Consider the following 19,470-nt stretch of genomic DNA (forward strand, 5'->3'; position numbering starts at 1 on the left):
AGGCAAGGGGGGGCTTCCTCGGGGAAACCTCCACTTGGGCAAGGGAGAGGGACTCCTGGGGGTCACTTCTCCGGTGAAAGTCCGGTCCTTCAGGTCCTGGGGGCTGCGGGTGCAGGGTCTTTTCCAGGCGTCGGGACTTAGGTTTCAGAGAGTCGCGGTCAGGGGAAGCCTCGGGATTCCCTCTGCAGGCGGCGCTGTGGGGGCTCAGGGGGGACAGGTTTTGGTACTCACAGTCTTAGAGTAGTCCGGGGGTCCTCCCTGAGGTGTTGGTTCTCCACCAGCCGAGTCGGGGTCGCCGGGTGCAGTGTTGCAAGTCTCACGCTTCTTGCGGGGAGATTGCAGGGTCTTTAAAGCTGCTCCTTGAAACAAAGTTGCAGTCTTTTTGGAGCAGGTCCGCTGTCCTCGGGAGTTTCTTGTCTTTTTCGAAGCAGGGCAGTCCTCAGAGGAGTCAGAGGTCGCTGGTCCCTTGGAAGGCGTCGCTGGAGCAGAGTTCTTTGGAAGGCAGGAGACAGGCCGGTGAGTTTCTGGAGCCAAGGCAGTTGTCGTCTTCTGGTCTTCCTCTGCAGGGGTTTTCAGCTAGGCAGTCCTTCTTCTTGTAGTTTGCAGGAATCTAATTTTCTAGGGTTCAGGGTAGCCCTTAAATACTAAATTTAAGGGCGTGTTTAGGTCTGGGGGGTTAGTAGCCAATGGCTACTAGCCCTGAGGGTGGGTACACCCTCTTTGTGCCTCCTCCCAAGGGGAGGGGGTCACATTCCTATCCCTATTGGGGGAATCCTCCTTCTACAAGATGGAGGATTTCTAAAAGTCAGTCACCTCAGCTCAGGACACCTTAGGGGCTGTCCTGACTGGCCAGTGACTCCTCCTTGTTTTTCTCATTATCTCTCCTGGACTTGCCGCCAAAAGTGGGGGCTGGGTCCAGGAGGCGGGCATCTCCACTAGCTGGAGTGCCCTGGGGCATTGTAACACGAAGCTTGAGCCTTTGAAGCTCACTGCTAGGTGTTACAGTTCCTGCAGGGGGGAGGTGTGAAGCACCTCCACCCAGAGCAGGCTTTGTTTCTGTCCTCAGAGAGCACAAAGGCGCTCACCGCATGAGGTCAGACACTCGTCTCTCAGCAGCAGGCTGGCACAGACCAGTCAGTCCTGCACTGAACAATTGGGTAAAATACCGGGGGTATCTCTAAGATGCCCTCTGTGTGCATTTTTTAATAAATCCAACACTGGCATCAGTGTGGGTTTATTATTCTGAGAAGTTTGATACTAAACTTCCCAGTATTCAGTGTAGCCATTATGGAGCTGTGGAGTTCGTTTTTGACAGACTCCCAGCCCATATACTCTTATGGCTACCCTGCACTTACAATGTCTAAGGTTTTGCTTAGACACTGTAGGGGCATAGTGCTCATGCACATATGCCCTCACCTGTGGTATAGTGCACCCTGCCTTAGGGCTGTAAGGCCTACTAGAGGGGTGACTTACCTATGCCACAGGCAGTGGGAGGTTGGCATGGCACCCTGAGGGGAGTGCCATGTCGACTTAGTCATTTTCTCCCCATCAGCACACACAAGCTGGCAAGCAGTGTGTCTGTGCTGAGTGAGGGGTCCCTATGGTGGCATAAGACATGCTGCAGCCCTTAGAGACCTTCCCTGGCATCAGGGCCCTTGGTACCAGGGGTACCAGTTACAAGGGACTTACCTAGGTGCCAGGGTTGTGCCAATTGTGGAAACAATGGTACATTTTAGGTGAAAGAACACTGGTGCTGGGGCCTGGTTAGCAGGGTCCCAGCACACTTCTCAGTCAAGTCAGCATCAGTATCAGGCAAAAAGTGGGGGGTAACTGCAACAGGGAGCCATTTCTTTACACAAGCCCCCCTCAGCCCACAGGCCAGGAGACTCAGCCAAAGCTGGGAGAGTCTTCCTAGTCTGTCAGACGAGGAAGAGTAGAGGAAATAGGGCCTGATTCTAACTTTGGAGGACGGTGTTAAACCGTCCCAAAAGTGGCGGATATACCACCTACCTTATTACGAGTTCCATAGGATATAATGGACTCGTAATACGGTAGGTGGTATATCCGCCACTTTTGGGACGGTTTAACACCGTCCTCCAAAGTTAGAATCAGGCCCATAGGCTGGTTTGTTGCAGGGCCTACTCTGCCTTACATCCTCCTGTTCAGGTCATTCCTTCTGGGGAACTGACCCACTTCCACAGTGATAGGACCTAGTCTGAACTGCCTCTTGTCTGTGCTTTTTATGTCTTCACCCATTCTCTCTATTTTGGGGTTAGAGGTATCCACCTCTGCTAATCTTATCTTAGCCAGGGTCACCCCTAGCTTACCCAAAGAGGTTACCCAGAGCTGGAGTAACCCCACCATGACCAACAGGGTCAGGGGGCCTAACTTGCTATTTGGCATGGGGTCAGACCCCCATGCCAAGGATAGTGCAGCCATAAAGGCTAACACCCAGCAGAGGCCACTGACAGCTGTCAGTGCCCAGAACCACACCTTTAGCTCTTCACCTACAAGGGAAGGGGCTAAGTTACAGGCTTCTTTGGGTTCAGGGTGCCTGTCTGCTGTATTAGAGTGGGGGGTTACCACATCTTGTAGTAAACACCCTTCTTCCACTCTTTCTTCTGTTAGCTGAGGAGCCACCCACTCAGGCTTAACAGTTGCCTGACTAGCCAGGACTTCTTGTGGGTCAGGTTGGACTTTATCAGAGCCACTTTTGGAGTTCTCCCCTACTGGAGCAGAATCTCCTTGGCTTGCTGGAACCTTGGCTAAAGGTTGTCCACCTTTCCTACTCTGTTTCCTTTTCTTTTTCTTCTGGGGCCTACTTGCATTTACTGCAGAGGTAGGCACTCCAGAATCCTTGGGAGAGGACTGGCCCTGGACCAGTTCTTCTCTTAGGCTCTGACTAACCTCTGGGTAGTCATTTCCAAGGAGACAATCAAGGGGGAGGTCTGTACTGACTACCACCCTTCTCCAGCTAAAAGTTCCACCCACTTCTATGGGCACAAAAGCCACAGGCCTATTAGTGACCCTGTCTGGGCTAACTCTTACTCTGGCCATCTCACCTGGGATGTACTGGTTTGAGAACACCAGCCTGTCATGCACAATAGTGTGACTGGCACAAGTGTCTCTCAGGGCAGTGGCTGGGATTCCATTCACCTGTAGGTGGTGGAAGTGTCTACTTCCCTCTGGAATCTCCAACTCACCTGTTGGGCCCTTTTTCCAGTTGAAGGCTATGAAGACCTCCTCATCTGAGGAGTCATCTCCAATGGCTACACTGGTTACCCCTGGGATTTTGCTAGGGGGTTTGTTTTTGGGACAAGAAGTGTCCTTGGTGTGGTGCCCTGTCTGTTTACAGTTATGGCACCATGCCTTAGTGGCATCCCAGCTCTTACCCTGGTACCCACCTTTGTTTTGGGTTGTGTCTCTGGGCCCACCCACCTGGTCTGGTTTTTGGGGGCCTACAGGGGACTCTTTTTCTTTGTTTCTAGTGTCACCCACTTTCTCCTGGGGAGGCTTTGTAACCCCTTTCTTTTGGTCACCCCCAGTGGAAGTTTTGGTTACCCTAGTCTTGACCCAGTGGTCTGCCTTCTTTCCCAATTCTTGGGGAGAAATTGGACCTAGGTCTACCAGATACTGATGCAACTTTTCATTGAAGCAGTTACTTAAAATGTGTTCTTTCATAAACAAATTATAAAGCCCAACATAGTCATACACTTCATTTCCAGTTACCCAACCATCCAGTGTTTTCACTGAGTAGTCAACATAATCAACCCAGGTCTGGCTCGAGGATTTTTGAGCCCCCCTGAATCTAATCCTATACTCCTCAGTGGAGAATCCAAAGCCCTCAATCAGGGTACCCTTCATGAGGTCATAAGATTCTGCATCTTTTCCAGAGAGTGTGAGGAGTCTATCCCTACACTTTCCTGTGAACATTTCCCAAAGGAGAGCACCCCAGTGAGATTTGTTCACTTTTCTGGTTACACAAGCCCTCTCAAAAGCTGTGAACCATTTGGTGATGTCATCACCATCTTCATATTTTGTTACAATCCCTTTGGGGATTTTCAACATGTCAGGAGAATCTCTGACCCTATTTATGTTGCTGCCACCATTGATGGGTCCTAGGCCCATCTCTTTTCTTTCCCTTTCTATGGCTAGGATCTGTCTTTCCAAAGCCAATCTTTTGGCCATCCTGGCTAACTGGATGTCCTCTTCACTGGAGTTATCCTCAGTGATTTCAGAGTTGTTGGTCCCTCCTGTGAGGGAACCAGCATCTCTGACTATTATTTGTGGAGTCAGGGCTTGAGAGGCCCTGCTCTCCCTAAATAGGACTGGTAGGGGGGAATTTTCCTCCAAGTCACTATCTTCATCCTCTGTGTTGCCATCCTCAGAGGGGTTGGCCTTTGCAAACTCTGCCAACAGCTCCTGGAGCTGTAGTTTGGAAGGTCTGGGGCCCATTGTTATTTTCTTTATTTTACAGAGTGACCTTAGCTCCCTCATCTTAAGATGGAGGTAAGGTGTGGTGTCGAGTTCCACCACATTCACATCTGTACTAGACATTATGCTTCTAAAAGTTGGAATACTTTTTAAGAAACTAAAACTAGTTCTAGAATCTAATTCAAACTTTTAACAAACTTTTAAACTCTAAAAGAAATGCTAACAGGGACTAACACAAGGCCCTAGCAGGACTTTAAAGAATTTAGAAAACTTTTCAAATTGCAAAAATCAATTTCTAATGACAATTTTGGAATTTGTCGTGTGATCAGGTATTGGCTGAGTAGTCCAGCAAATGCAAAGTCTTGTACCCCACCGCTGATCCACCAATGTAGGAAGTTGGCTCTGTATGTGCTATTTCAAAGTAAGGAATAGCATGCACAGAGTCCAAGGGTTCCCCTTAGAGGTAAAATAGTGGTAAAAAGAGATAATACTAATGCTCTATTTTGTGGTAGTGTGGTCGAGCAGTAGGCTTATCCAAGGAGTAGTGTTAAGCATTTGTTGTACATACACATAGACAATAAATGAGGTACACACACTCAGAGACAAATCCAGCCAATAGGTATTGTTATAGAAAAATATATTTTCTTAGTTTATTTTAAGAACCACAGGTTCAAATTTAACATGTAATATCTTGTTTGAAAGGTATTGCAGGTAAGTACATTAGGAACTTTGAATCATTTCAATTGCATGTATACTTTTCAAGTTATTCACAAATAGCTATTTTAAAAGTGGACACTTAGTGCAATTTTCACAGTTCCTGGGGGAGGTAAGTTTTTGTTAGTTTTACCAGGTAAGTAAGACACTTACAGGGTTCAGTTCTTGGTCCAAGGTAGCCCACCGTTGGGGGTTCAGAGCAACCCCAAAGTCACCACACCAGCAGCTCAGGGCCGGTCAGGTGCAGAGTTCAAAGTAGTGCCCAAAACGCATAGGCTAGAATGGAGAGAAGGGGGTGCCCCGGTTCCGGTCTGCTTGCAGGTAAGTACCCACGTCTTCGGAGGGCAGACCAGGGGGGTTTTGTAGGACACCGGGGGGGACACAAGCCCACACGGAAATTTCACCCTCAGCGGCGCGGGGGCGGCCGGGTGCAGTGTAGAAACAAGCGTCGGGTTTGCAATGTTAGTCAATGAGAGATCAAGGGATCTCTTCAGCGCTGCAGGCAGGCAAGGGGGGGCTTCCTCGGGGAAACCTCCACTTGGGCAAGGGAGAGGGACTCCTGGGGGTCACTTCTCCGGTGAAAGTCCGGTCCTTCAGGTCCTGGGGGCTGCGGGTGCAGGGTCTTTTCCAGGCGTCGGGACTTAGGTTTCAGAGAGTCGCGGTCAGGGGAAGCCTCGGGATTCCCTCTGCAGGCGGCGCTGTGGGGGCTCAGGGGGGACAGGTTTTGGTACTCACAGTCTTAGAGTAGTCCGGGGGTCCTCCCTGAGGTGTTGGTTCTCCACCAGCCGAGTCGGGGTCGCCGGGTGCAGTGTTGCAAGTCTCACGCTTCTTGCGGGGAGATTGCAGGGTCTTTAAAGCTGCTCCTTGAAACAAAGTTGCAGTCTTTTTGGAGCAGGTCCGCTGTCCTCGGGAGTTTCTTGTCTTTTTCGAAGCAGGGCAGTCCTCAGAGGAGTCAGAGGTCGCTGGTCCCTTGGAAGGCGTCGCTGGAGCAGAGTTCTTTGGAAGGCAGGAGACAGGCCGGTGAGTTTCTGGAGCCAAGGCAGTTGTCGTCTTCTGGTCTTCCTCTGCTGGGGTTTTCAGCTAGGCAGTCCTTCTTCTTGTAGTTTGCAGGAATCTAATTTTCTAGGGTTCAGGGTAGCCCTTAAATACTAAATTTAAGGGCGTGTTTAGGTCTGGGGGGTTAGTAGCCAATGGCTACTAGCCCTGAGGGTGGGTACACCCTCTTTGTGCCTCCTCCCAAGGGGAGGGGGTCACATTCCTATCCCTATTGGGGGAATCCTCCTTCTACAAGATGGAGGATTTCTAAAAGTCAGTCACCTCAGCTCAGGACACCTTAGGGGCTGTCCTGACTGGCCAGTGACTCCTCCTTGTTTTTCTCATTATCTCTCCTGGACTTGCCGCCAAAAGTGGGGGCTGGGTCCAGGAGGCGGGCATCTCCACTAGCTGGAGTGCCCTGGGGCATTGTAACACGAAGCTTGAGCCTTTGAAGCTCACTGCTAGGTGTTACAGTTCCTGCAGGGGGGAGGTGTGAAGCACCTCCACCCAGAGCAGGCTTTGTTTCTGTCCTCAAAGAGCACAAAGGCGCTCACCGCATGAGGTCAGACACTCGTCTCTCAGCAGCAGGCTGGCACAGACCAGTCAGTCCTGCACTGAACAATTGGGTAAAATACCGGGGGTATCTCTAAGATGCCCTCTGTGTGCATTTTTTAATAAATCCAACACTGGCATCAGTGTGGGTTTATTATTCTGAGAAGTTTGATACTAAACTTCCCAGTATTCAGTGTAGCCATTATGGAGCTGTGGAGTTCGTTTTTGACAGACTCCCAGCCCATATACTCTTATGGCTACCCTGCACTTACAATGTCTAAGGTTTTGCTTAGACACTGTAGGGGCATAGTGCTCATGCACATATGCCCTCACCTGTGGTATAGTGCACCCTGCCTTAGGGCTGTAAGGCCTACTAGAGGGGTGACTTACCTATGCCACAGGCAGTGGGAGGTTGGCATGGCACCCTGAGGGGAGTGTCATGTCGACTTAGTCATTTTCTCCCCATCAGCACACACAAGCTGGCAAGCAGTGTGTCTGTGCTGAGTGAGGGGTCCCTATGGTGGCATAAGACATGCTGCAGCCCTTAGAGACCTTCCCTGGCATCAGGGCCCTTGGTACCAGGGGTACCAGTTACAAGGGACTTACCTAGGTGCCAGGGTTGTGCCAATTGTGGAAACAATGGTACATTTTAGGTGAAAGAACACTGGTGCTGGGGCCTGGTTAGCAGGGTCCCAGCACACTTCTCAGTCAAGTCAGCATCAGTATCAGGCAAAAAGTGGGGGGTAACTGCAACAGGGAGCCATTTCTTTACAAGGTTCTTGTATTGTAAACACCTGAATTTCGCTTACTCTTCTTAGAGATGTAATGGCGATGAGAAATGCAACCTTCCAGGTTAGGAACTGTATTTCGCAAGAGTGCATGGGTTCAAAAGGTGGACCCATGAGTCTAGTTAAGACAACATTTAGGTTCCATGAAGGAACAGGTGGTGTTCTTGGTGGTATAATTCTTTTAAGGCCCTCCATGAATGCTTTAATTACTGGTATCCTATATAGGGAAGTTGAATAGGTAGTCTGCAGGTAAGTAGATATTGCTGCAAGGTGTATCTTAATGGAAGAGAAAGCTAGGTTAGATTTTTGTAAGTGAAGCAAGTAACCCACTACATCCTTTGGAGTTGCGTGTAATGGTTGGATCTGATTATGATGGCAGTAGCAAACAAACCTCTTCCATTTACTTGCATAGCAGTGCCTAGTGGATGGCCTTCTGGCTTGCTTTATGACTTCCATACATTCTTGGGTAAGTTGTAAGTGTTTGAATTCTAGGATTTCAGGAGCCAGATTGCTAGATTCAGTGATGCTGGATCTGGATGTCTGATCTGTTGGTTGTGTTGTGTTAACAGATCCGGCCTGTTGGGCAATTTGATGTGGGGTACTACTGATAGGTCTAGCAGTGTTGTGTACCAGGGTTGCCTTGCCCAAGTTGGTGCTATTAATATGAGTTTGAGTTTGTTTTGACTCAATTTGTTTACCAGATAAGGAAGGAGAGGGAGAGGAGGAAAAGCGTAGGCAAATATCCCTGACCAGTTCATCCATAGGGCATTGCCTTGGGACTGCCTGTGTGGGTATCTGGATGCGAAGTTTTGGCATTTTGCGTTCTCTTTTGTCGCAAACAAGTCTATTTGAGGTGTTCCCCAGAGCTTGAAGTAAGTGTTCAGATTTTGGGGGTGAATTTCCCATTCGTGGACTTGTTGGTGATCTCGAGAGAGATTATCTGCAAGTTGATTCTGAATCCCTGGGATAAACTGTGCTATTAGGCGAATTTGGTTGTGAATTGCCCAGCGCCATATCTTTTGTGCCAGCAGGCTCAACTGCGTTGAGTGTGTCCCCCCTTGTTTCTTTAGATAATACATTGTTGTCATGTTGTCTGTTTTGACAAGAATGTATTTGTGAACTATAATTGGTTGGAAAGCCTTTAGTGCTTGAAAAACTGCTAGCAGTTCTAGGTGATTTATATGCAGTTTTGTTTGATGTACGTTCCATTGTCCTTGTATGCTGTGTTGATCGAGGTGTGCTCCCCACCCTGTCATGGAAGCATCTGTTGTTATTATGTATTGTGGCACTGGGTCTTGGAAAGGCCGCCCTTTGTTTAAATTTATATTGTTCCACCATAGAAGCGAGAGGTAAGTTTGGCGGTCTATTAACACCAGATCTAGAAGGTGACCCTGTGCTTGTGACCATTGTGATGCTAGGCACTGTTGTAAGGGCCTCATGTGCAGTCTTGCGTTTGGGACAATGGCTATGCATGAGGACATCATGCCTAGGAGTTGTAATATCATCTTTGCTTGTATTGTTTGTGTTGGATACATGCGTTGTATGATCTTGTTGAAATTTTGAATTCTTTGTGGACTTGGAGTGGCTACTCCTTTTGTTGTGTCTATTATGGCTCCTAGGTATTGTTGTACTTTGCACGGCAGAATGTTGGATTTTGCAAAGTTGACGGTGAACCCTAGTTTGTAGAGGGTTTGTATGATTTGATTTGTGTGGTGTGAGCACTTTGTCAGTGAATTGGTTTTGATTAGCCAGTCGTCTAGATACGGGAATACATGTATTTGCTGCCTTCTGATGTGTGCAGCCACTACTGCTAGACATTTTGTAAAGACTCTTGGTGCGGTTGTTAAACCAAAGGGCAATACCTTGAATTGGTAATGTATTCCTTTGAATACAAACCTTAGGTATTTCCTGTGCGATTGATGTATTGGTATATGGAAATACGCGTCTTTGAGGTCTAAGGTTGTCATGTAGTCCTGTAGTTTTAGCAATGGTAACACCTCTTGTAGCGTGACCATGTGAAAGTGGTCTGATTTGATGTAGGTGTTTAGTATTCTGAGGTCTAGGATTGGTCTCAGTGTTTTGTCCTTTTTTGGTATTAAGAAGTACAGTGAATAGACTCCTGTGTTTATTTGTGTGCTTGGTACTAATTCGATTGCATTCTTTTGCAATAGTGCTTGAACTTCTATCTCTAGAAGCTCGGAATGATGTTTTGATAATTTCTGTGCTCTTGGTGGTATGTTTGGAGGGAATTGTAGGAATTCTATGCAATAACCATGTTGGATAATTGCGAAGACCCAAGTGTCTGTAGTTATTTCCTGCCATGCTTTGTAATAATGACCTATTCTTCCCCCCACTGGTGTTGTGTGGGGGGGGGTGAGTGACATCTGAGTCACTGCTTGGTTGTAGGGGTTTTGGGGCTTTGAAATTTTCCCCTATTCCTAGGGAATTGCCCTCCTCTGTATTGGCCCCGAAAGCCTCCCCTGTACTGTCCCTGGTAGCTGGACGGTGTTGCCTGCGAGGTGCTGGCTTGTGTGGCCTGACCCCGAAACCCCCCTCTAAAGGGTGTCTTGCGGAAGGTGCTGTAGGTTCCTCTGCTCTGGGGGAGTAGAGTGCGCCCATGGCTTTAGCAGTGTCAGTGTCTTTTTTTAGTTTTTCAATCGCCGTGTCCACTTCTGGTCCGAACAATTGTTTTTCGTTGAATGGCATATTGAGCACTGCCTGCTGTATCTCTGGTTTAAACCCAGACGTTCGTAGCCATGCATGCCTTCTGATGGTCACAGATGTATTAATTGTTCTTGCAGCTGTGTCCGCTGCGTCCATAGAGGAGCGTATCTGGTTATTTGATATGTTCTGTCCCTCCTCAACCACCTGCTTTGCCCTCTTTTGTAGTTCCTTGGGTAGGTGCTCAATGAGGTGTTGCATCTCATCCCAATGGGCTCTGTCATAGCGCGCAAGTAGTGCTTGAGAGTTAGCGATGCGCCACTGGTTTGCAGCCTGTACTGCGACTCTCTTTCCAGCTGCATCGAACTTGCGGCTCTCTTTATCTGGGGGTGGTGCATCCCCAGATGTGTGGGAGTTGGCTCTTTTCCTAGCTGCTCCTACTACGACAGAATCTGGTGGCAGCTGTGTGGTGATGAACACAGGGTCTGTAGGAGGTGCCTTGTATTTCTTTTCCACCCTTGGTGTTATTGCCCTACTTTTGACCGGCTCCTTAAAGATTTCTTTTGCGTGCCGAAGCATACCAGGGAGCATAGGCAGGCTTTGGTAGGAGCTATGGGTGGAGGAGAGGGTGTTGAATAAAAAATCGTCCTTGACTTGTTCTGAGTGGAGGTTTACGTTGTGGAATTGTGCTGCTCTAGCCACCACCTGAGAATATGCTGTGCTGTCTTCTGGTGGTGATGGCTTCGTAGGATATGCCTCCGGACTGTTGTCTGACACTGGGGCGTCATATAAGTCCCAAGCGTCTTGATCCTGGTCACCTTGGCTCATGGTGGTGTGAGCCGGGGAATGTGATGGAGTTTGTGCTGGTGAGACGTTAATTACAGCTGGAGGAGAGGGTGGCGGAGTCACCTTTTTCACCATTTTTGTTTGTGGTGCTTGGTCTGTTTGAAACTCCAGTCTCCTTTTTCTCCTAATAGGGGGAAGGGTGCTTATTTTTCCTGTTCCTTGCTGTATGAAAATACGTTTTTGCGTATGGTCCACTTCGGTGGATTGCAGCTCTTCCTCAAACCTATGCTTTCGCATCTGCGAGGACAGCGATTGCTCCTCTGTATAGGAGCCTGAAACTGGGTCGGTTGCGGGTTGTTTCGGCACCGAAACCCTGTCTGTATCTTTTTTCGGCTCTGAGGTGACTTTTTTCTTTTTTGGAGTCGAAACCTCTCGGCGTCGATCCTCGTCGGTGCCGCTGTCTCGGCGTCGAGCCGTTTCTACACCGCTATCTCGGTGTCGATGTTTTTCTCCAGCACTTTCTCGATCCCGAGAAGGCTGCGTACCGGTGTCTCGACCGGAGTCGGACGATCTCGGCACGGTTTGGGCCTTTTTCGGTGCCGATGGTCGGTCACCGAATTTATGGGTCGAGCCATGGCCTGGTGGCAGTTGCGTCCCCTGGGCCTTGTCACTTTTCTTATGTGTTGTTTTCGACGTCTTACTCACGGTTCTTTGATCGTCGAATTCCTTGGAGTCCGATTCGGGGATCGAAAAGGTTTCTTCTTCCTCTCGTTCCTCGAACTCTCGGTGCGCTGTCGGCGTGGACGCCATCTGAAGTCTTCTGGCTCGACGGTCACGGAGTGTCTTTCGGGACCGGAACGCACAACAGGCCTCGCAAGTCTCTTCACTGTGCTCAGGTGACAGGCACAGGTTACAGACCAAATGTTGGTCTGTATACAGGTATTTGTTGTGGCATTTGGGACAGAAACGGAACGGGGTCTGTTCCATCGGCGTCGTCCTACACGCGGTCGGGCCGACCAGGCCCCGACGGGGGATCGAAAACTACCCCGAAGGGCACCGGGGCGCTTCGATCTTCGATGCGGCGTTGAATCTAACTACGCCGATCCCGAACGCAACAATACCGACGAAAATCTTCCGATATGAAGCTAACTTTCCGTTCCGAAACTCGGAGCGACAGGAACACGTCCGAACCCGATGGCGGAAAGAAAACAATCGAAGATGGAGTCGACGCCCATGCGCAATGGAGACAAAAGGAGGAGTCACTCGGTCCCATGACTCGAAAGACTTCTTTGAAGAAAAACAACTTGTAACACTCCGACCCAACACCAGATGGCGAGCTATGCAGAACATGTGTATCTACAGCGACAGATGCCATCGAACACAAAGTTAATACGTGGCAGTAACTGATGTGCAGCCCCACTCCACTGCCCCTTCCCCCTGAACAGGTCCAACAGTCTCTCTTAACCCCCAGGGCACAAAACCCATTGGCCACAAGGGAAAATAGTCCAAATAAAAAAGAAAGGGCAGCCCATGCATGGCTCCTTTCTACTCCACCTGGGGAGGGGACAGCGATGGGGTGTTTATCCCCAATCTGCAGAGCCCACTGGAGGACAACGAATAATTGTGGGGGAGGCACAAAATTTAGCAACTTCCCCCGTACCGGTGGGAGAGGAACGGCCGGAAAGATCAGCATAGACATCCAGATATCAGGCTGAAATAGTCAAATTAGTGGTAGGGTGGGAGTAGCTCATCCAGGCATTGGGGAATGCCCCCATTGCCTAACCACAGCAGTGTTTCTGCCCACCGTTGGGGGCAGAAAGCCTACTAGACACCAGGGAAATGGTTAAAAAAACAGCCTTTCTGCCACCACAAGGCGCACTCGGGGGTATGAGGCGGGGAGTGTGGGGGTAGGGGGTGGGTCAGAAAGACCACTAGACAACAGTTTTGTGTTTTTTGAAATTTATTTTTAAGTAAAGAAATATTGGGACTGCATATCCAAGAATTTATCAATCAAACAATCAGGATTTATAAAGTATGGCTAATCACCCAACAGGGTACACAGGCGCTTGCAGGTCCCGGAGACTTATTCAAACAGCCAGGTCTTGAAAGCAATTCGGAATTCCGGAAGTGAGGTGATGGTCTGGAATTGCGAGGGGTAGCTGCTCCAGGTTTTTGCTCTGATGTGAGAGAAAAAGCGTCCTTCACTTCTGCTTTGGTAGATAGGGGGAGTGAAAGGGAGACAGAGTGGAGTGCTCTCGACAGTTGGTGGAAGTTCAGGTGGAGGTTAATAGACGTGGGTTCTTGGTTGTGTAGAGCTTTGTGTGCGTGAATCAGCAGCTTGAATTGGCATCTCCTCTGTACAGGGCACCAGTGGAGTTGCCTGAGGTGGGGTGTAATGTGGGCTCGTCGGGGATCCCAGAGGACGAGTCTGGCTGCGGCATTCTGTATGGTCTGAAATCTCTATATGAGGTGCGCAGAGATTTCTACGTAGAGGGCATTTCCATAGTTGAGTCGGCTGGTGATGAGGGTCTGTGTCATAGTGTGTCTCGTGTGCAGGGGTAGCTACCTGAAGATCTTACGTAGCATGTGCCTATCTTCCACCCTAAAACCCAAACAATCTTTCTGCTTCCATGGGGTCTACAGCATGCCCATTCTTCTGGCAAGCGGCAAGAGAAAATTTTGAATTTTCTGGGTGTAGTTTTGAAATATGGACTGGAGGAAAATCCCAAATTCCTCTTGGTGGGCAATTCTGAAACCTACAGATCCAGATGAATACAGGATGGTGTGGTTTGCATGGATCCGGCTAAATTTTCTTAACCAGAACACCCTGCAAATTTCAGCCTTGGCCAAAAGCATGCACACATGGACTCTACTTATGGCCCCTGCTTTGGTCAATTTTACTAGCAGGTGCTATCTTCAGCCACACCAGTGGGGTACCATTTTTTTAATCGTGAAGAAAGTGGAACACTGGGTGGTAGGAATTTTGCAATCCCCACAGCTTCTGTAACTTTCCCTCACAAGAAAGTGAGGAGAATGTGTGAATTTAGCCTAAGTTTAATGTTTTGCAGGGAATCGTGGCAGAAAAAGATAGTGGGAATAGAATCCACGGAAATCACACCACCCTGAATTTGCCTGGGTGTCTAGTTTTCAGAACTGTCTGGGCTTGGGAGGCTTCACTGGGTGGCAGTAAAGCAAAGCCCCAAATTCCACAGCCACCCACATCGCCAAAAAGGAAAATTTTCAAAACAAAAATTCGGTGTCTCCCAGTCACATTTTGGGGCCTTTTCTTGTAGAGGGTACTAGGCCAAGCCACACAAGTGAAGTACCATTTTTAACTGGGAGAATTGGGATAAAACTAAATAGTAGAACATTTGGTATTGGGATAAAACTTAATAGTAGAACATTTGGTATTATCAATTGAATTTCTCTAACTTTCGGTTTTCAAATATTACCCAATATGCAAGAAAGTACACATTTCGCGAAAGTCCCTCCGAATCACATGACAGTATGGGTGACCTTAAGTTGAGAGGTAGGAAAATGCATAGGTTTCCTTTATATACATTTTTCATGTATTCGCTTTTACCATAGGAATTGCTGCATGGTCGACACAGAATGGAAAATTACTACAAGCTGCAGCTCAGCTATTTGCTCTGGCTAGCAAATGTTTTTTGGCAACCAGGAAACACATGCCATGTAATCAGAAGGGCCTGATAAACAAAATGGTATATTACTTCAGCAAAATCGGTTATTGGGCCAAAAACGGCCCTTGCTGAATCCAGAAATTTGTATAGTTTTCAGAAATTTCTAGCTTTCTGGACAGCAAACCTTTGGTTGGTGGCATTTGCAGAAAAGGAAATGCGCATTCCTGCACAGCACTTTTTCCCAATTAAAAAAGAAAACTGCTACACTTTGGCTATTTTCTCAGTTCCACATGGATGATCCACAAACCCTGGGTATTACAGCATACCCAAGAGGTGGGGAAAAATGGCACAAATTTGGTCTGGATACCTTTTGTGGGAAGCGAACGTCATGGAAAAGTAAGGAAGACCTATCCCAATTGTCAAAAAAGGGCTTAGAATTCTAGAAGGGAAAGGCTTAGCAGCCACATGTTTAGAGCTACAGGGATTTTGTTTTTTTCTGGACAACATTTGTCAATTTGCAGATTATTTTTATTTACAGAACCTGCTATATACAGCTGTCTCATTTCTTTGGGGCCCAGGTCACACCTTAGTTGTGTGCAAGTCTTGAGAAAAGGTTACGTCTTATAGCCTTAGAGCTCACACATCGGCATGAGGGATGGCAGACCCGAAGTGAGAATGTCGGGGGCTAAGTGATCATCAAATAGCAGATGTTCGTTTCTGCGAGTAGCATAAATTTGGACGCAAAGGGACCAGAAGCCTACGAGTTTACAACAGACATTAAAAGAGCTGTGGGTGGGAACATAAAGGTGCTAGAAAAAGGGGCAGATATGTCAGCGCTGAATATCAGTTGTAACCACGCATGCATTTACTACGCATACATTTACCACGCATGTAATGCAACACAATGACCTTTACAACACGCTATATTACATAGTAAGCCTTTACCATGCAGTGTTTGTGGTAGCGACTGATATTCATACCTACGGGCTCCCAATCCCGCTACACTTAAAAACAAATCCCATACTCCCCCCATCACTACCCATCCCTGCACCTTTAAAACTCCTCACTACCCCGTATCGTTACCAATCTGTGAGCCCTTAAAACCCTAAAATTCCTTAACTCCCTGAACCCTGGCCCCTCAACCCTAAACATGCCTTACTAACCCCTTCTACCCCATAACCTACCCATTCCTGAACCCTTAAAACCAATTACTTCTCCTTAACTCCCTTACTTCACATAATTGAAAAACACTTGCCTGAGTGGGAAAGTCCTGAGTTCTGAAATATCAGAAAAGGGCTTGAGTGATACTTACCTGCGTGGTAATGGCCACATTGTAAAGGTAATGCATGGTAGCGCCTGTGATGTAAGCATTACGTATCATCAGTGCTGTTAAGAGGAGCACGGCAGAAAGCGCGCAAATCTACATTCTTGAGCAAAAGAAATCCAGAGCACAGGGGAGTGCGGAGCGTGTGCCTGGGCCTGCACTACCACTGTTAAAACACTGCGCTCCCTAGGACCGTACACGAATGAAAACGGCAGTGGATGCGGACGGACAACACGGTCAAGTGTCAGCATTAGAATCAAGCGCTTATACCTGGGGCTGCACAGGAGAATACGGACTTCCAGAGTCACTGCTAAGAAGAGTCTCACTGTTCATTTTAGTTTTCAGGCAGGCAATGTAGCGGCTGCAGAAATCCTTGCACAGTTCATTGACTTTTTCAAGCTCAAGCAAATGAATTCGCAGAACTTGGATCGCTTTCACCATCTAGAGAAAGAAAAAGTATTTTCAGAGACAACAAAAAACCTTTTCACATATTATGAACAAACTGCATGCCTGAAGTGTGGAAACTCTCCAGCTATGATCACAATCTGAATACTACTGCCCCACAGCTATCCCCTGAAACCACATGAAGAAGTATCCACGTGAAGTGCAGGAAGCCTGGACCAAAAAAGGTTACATATCTGTAGACCTGATTGTGCATCGCAGGAATCTTTACTGAAGTTATAAATTTAAGAATAACTCCCTGCTGTGTGCATGCACCCCAGGACACCTTCATATAATAACTCCCTGCTGTGTGCATGCACCCCAGAACACCTTCATATAATAACTCCCTGCTGTGTGCATGCACCCCAGGACACCTTCATATAATAACTCCCTGCTGTGCGCATGCACCCCAGGACACCTTCATATAATAACTCCCTGCTGTGTGCATGCACCCCAGAACACCTTCATATAATAACTCCCTGCTGTGTGCATGCACTCCAGGACACCTTCATATAATAACTCGCTGCTGTGTGCATGCACCCAGGACACCTTCATATAATAACTCCCTGCTGTGTGCATGCACCCCAGAACACCTTCATATAACAACTCCCTGCTGTGTGCATGCACCCCAGGACACCTTCATATAATAACTCCCTGCTGTGTGCATGCACCCCAGAACACCTTCATATAACAACTCCCTGCTGTGCGCATGCACCCCAGAACACCTTCATATAATAACTCCCTGCTGTGCGCATGCACCCCAGAACACCTTCATATAATAACTCGCTGCTGTGTGCATGCACCCCAGGACACCTTCATATAACAACTCCCTGCTGTGCGCATGCACCCCAGAACACCTTCATATAATAACTCCCTGCTGTGCGCATGCACCCCAGAACACCTTCATATAATAACTCCCTGCTGTGCGCATGCACCCCAGAACACCTTCATATAATAACTTGCTGCTGTGTGCATGCACCCCAGGACACCTTCATATAACAACTCCCTGCTGTGCGCATGCACCCCAGAACACCTTCATATAATAACTCCCTGCTGTGTGCATGCACCCCAGAACACCTTCATATAACAACTCCCTGCTGTGCGCATGCACCCCAGAACACCTTCATATAATAACTCCCTGCTGTGCGCATGCACCCCAGAACACCTTCATATAATAACTCGCTGCTGTGTGCATGCACCCCAGGACACCTTCATATAACAACTCCCTGCTGTGCGCATGCACCCCAGAACACCTTCATATAATAACTCCCTGCTGTGCGCATGCACCCCAGAACACCTTCATATAATAACTCCCTGCTGTGCGCATGCACCCCAGAACACCTTCATATAATAACTCGCTGCTGTGTGCATGCACCCCAGGACACCTTCATATAACAACTCCCTGCTGTGCGCATGCACCCCAGAACACCTTCATATAATAACTCCCTGCTGTGTGCATGCACCCCAGGACACCTTCATATAATAACTCCCTGCTGTGTGCATGCACCCCAGGACACCTTCATATAATAACTCGCTGCTGTGTGCATGCACCCCAGGACACCTTCATATAATAACTCGCTGCTGTGTGCATGCACCCCAGGACACCTTCATATAATAACTCGCTGCTGTGCGCATCCACCCCAGAACACCTTCATATAACTCCCTGCTGTGCGCATGCACCCCAGGACACCTTCATATAATAACTCGCTGCTGTGTGCATGCACCCCAGGACACCTTCATATAACTCCCTGCTGTGTGCATGCACCCCAGGACACCTTCATATAATAACTCCCTGCTGTGCGCATGCACCCCAGGACACCTTCATATAATAACTCGCTGCTGTGTGCATGCACCCCAGAACACCTTCATATAATAACTCGCTGCTGTGTGCATGCACCCCAGGACACCTTCATATAACAACTCCCTGCTGTGCGCATGCACCCCAGAACACCTTCATATAATAACTCCCTGCTGTGCGCATGCACCCCAGAACACCTTCATATAATAACTCCCTGCTGTGTGCATGCACCCCAGGACACCTTCATATAATAACTCCCTGCTGTGTGCATGCACCCCAGGACACCTTCATATAATAACTCGCTGCTGTGTGCATGCACCCCAGGACACCTTCATATAATAACTCGCTGCTGTGTGCATGCACCCCAGGACACCTTCATATAATAACTCGCTGCTGTGCGCATCCACCCCAGAACACCTTCATATAACTCCCTGCTGTGCGCATGCACCCCAGGACACCTTCATATAATAACTCGCTGCTGTGTGCATGCACCCCAGGACACCTTCATATAACTCCCTGCTGTGTGCATGCACCCCAGGACACCTTCATATAATAACTCCCTGCTGTGCGCATGCACCCCAGGACACCTTCATATAATAACTCGCTGCTGTGTGCATGCACCCCAGAACACCTTTATATAATAACTCGCTGCTGTGTGCATGCACCCCAGGACACCTTCATATAACAACTCCCTGCTGTGCGCATGCACCCCAGAACACCTTCATATAATAACTCCCTGCTGTGCGCATGCACCCCAGAACACCTTCATATAATAACTCGCTGCTGTGTGCATGCACCCCAGGACACCTTCATATAATAACTCGCTGCTGTGTGCATGCACCCCAGAACACCTTCATATAACTCCCTGCTGTGTGCATGCACCCCAGGACACCTTCATATAATAACTCGCTGCTGTGTGCATGCACCCCAGAACACCTTCATATAACTCCCTGCTGTGTGCATGCACCCCAGGACACCTTCATATAATAACTCCCTGCTGTGTGCATGCACCCCAGAACACCTTCATATAATAACTCCCTGCTGTGTGCATGCACCCCAGAACACCTTCATATAACAACTCCCTGCTGTGTGCATGCACCCCAGGACACCTTCATATAATAACTCCCTGCTGTGTGCATGCACCCCAGAACACCTTCATATAATAACTCCCTGCTGTGTGCATGCACTCCAGGACACCTTCATATAATAACTCCCTGCTGTGTGCATGCACCCCAGAACACCTTCATATAATAACTCCCTGCTGTGTGCATGCACCCCAGAACACCTTCATATAAC

At 48.3% G+C, this 19,470-nt stretch overlaps 1 protein-coding gene across 2 annotated transcripts in view; it reads right to left on the reverse strand.

The window, feature by feature from the left end:
- Nucleotides 1–19,470, reverse strand: part of PKNOX1 (PBX/knotted 1 homeobox 1) — a 255,051-nt gene that overhangs the window by 103,757 nt on the left and 131,824 nt on the right. For both annotated transcript variants that reach the window (XM_069202965.1, XM_069202964.1), the window contains one exon: nucleotides 16,206–16,376. In XM_069202965.1, coding sequence (XP_069059066.1) covers nucleotides 16,206–16,376 — 171 coding nt within the window. The remainder of the gene's footprint in view (nucleotides 1–16,205; nucleotides 16,377–19,470) is intronic.

Source organism: Pleurodeles waltl, chromosome 8 (genome assembly GCF_031143425.1).
Source record: "Pleurodeles waltl isolate 20211129_DDA chromosome 8, aPleWal1.hap1.20221129, whole genome shotgun sequence".
Lineage (NCBI taxonomy): Eukaryota > Metazoa > Chordata > Amphibia > Caudata > Salamandridae > Pleurodeles > Pleurodeles waltl.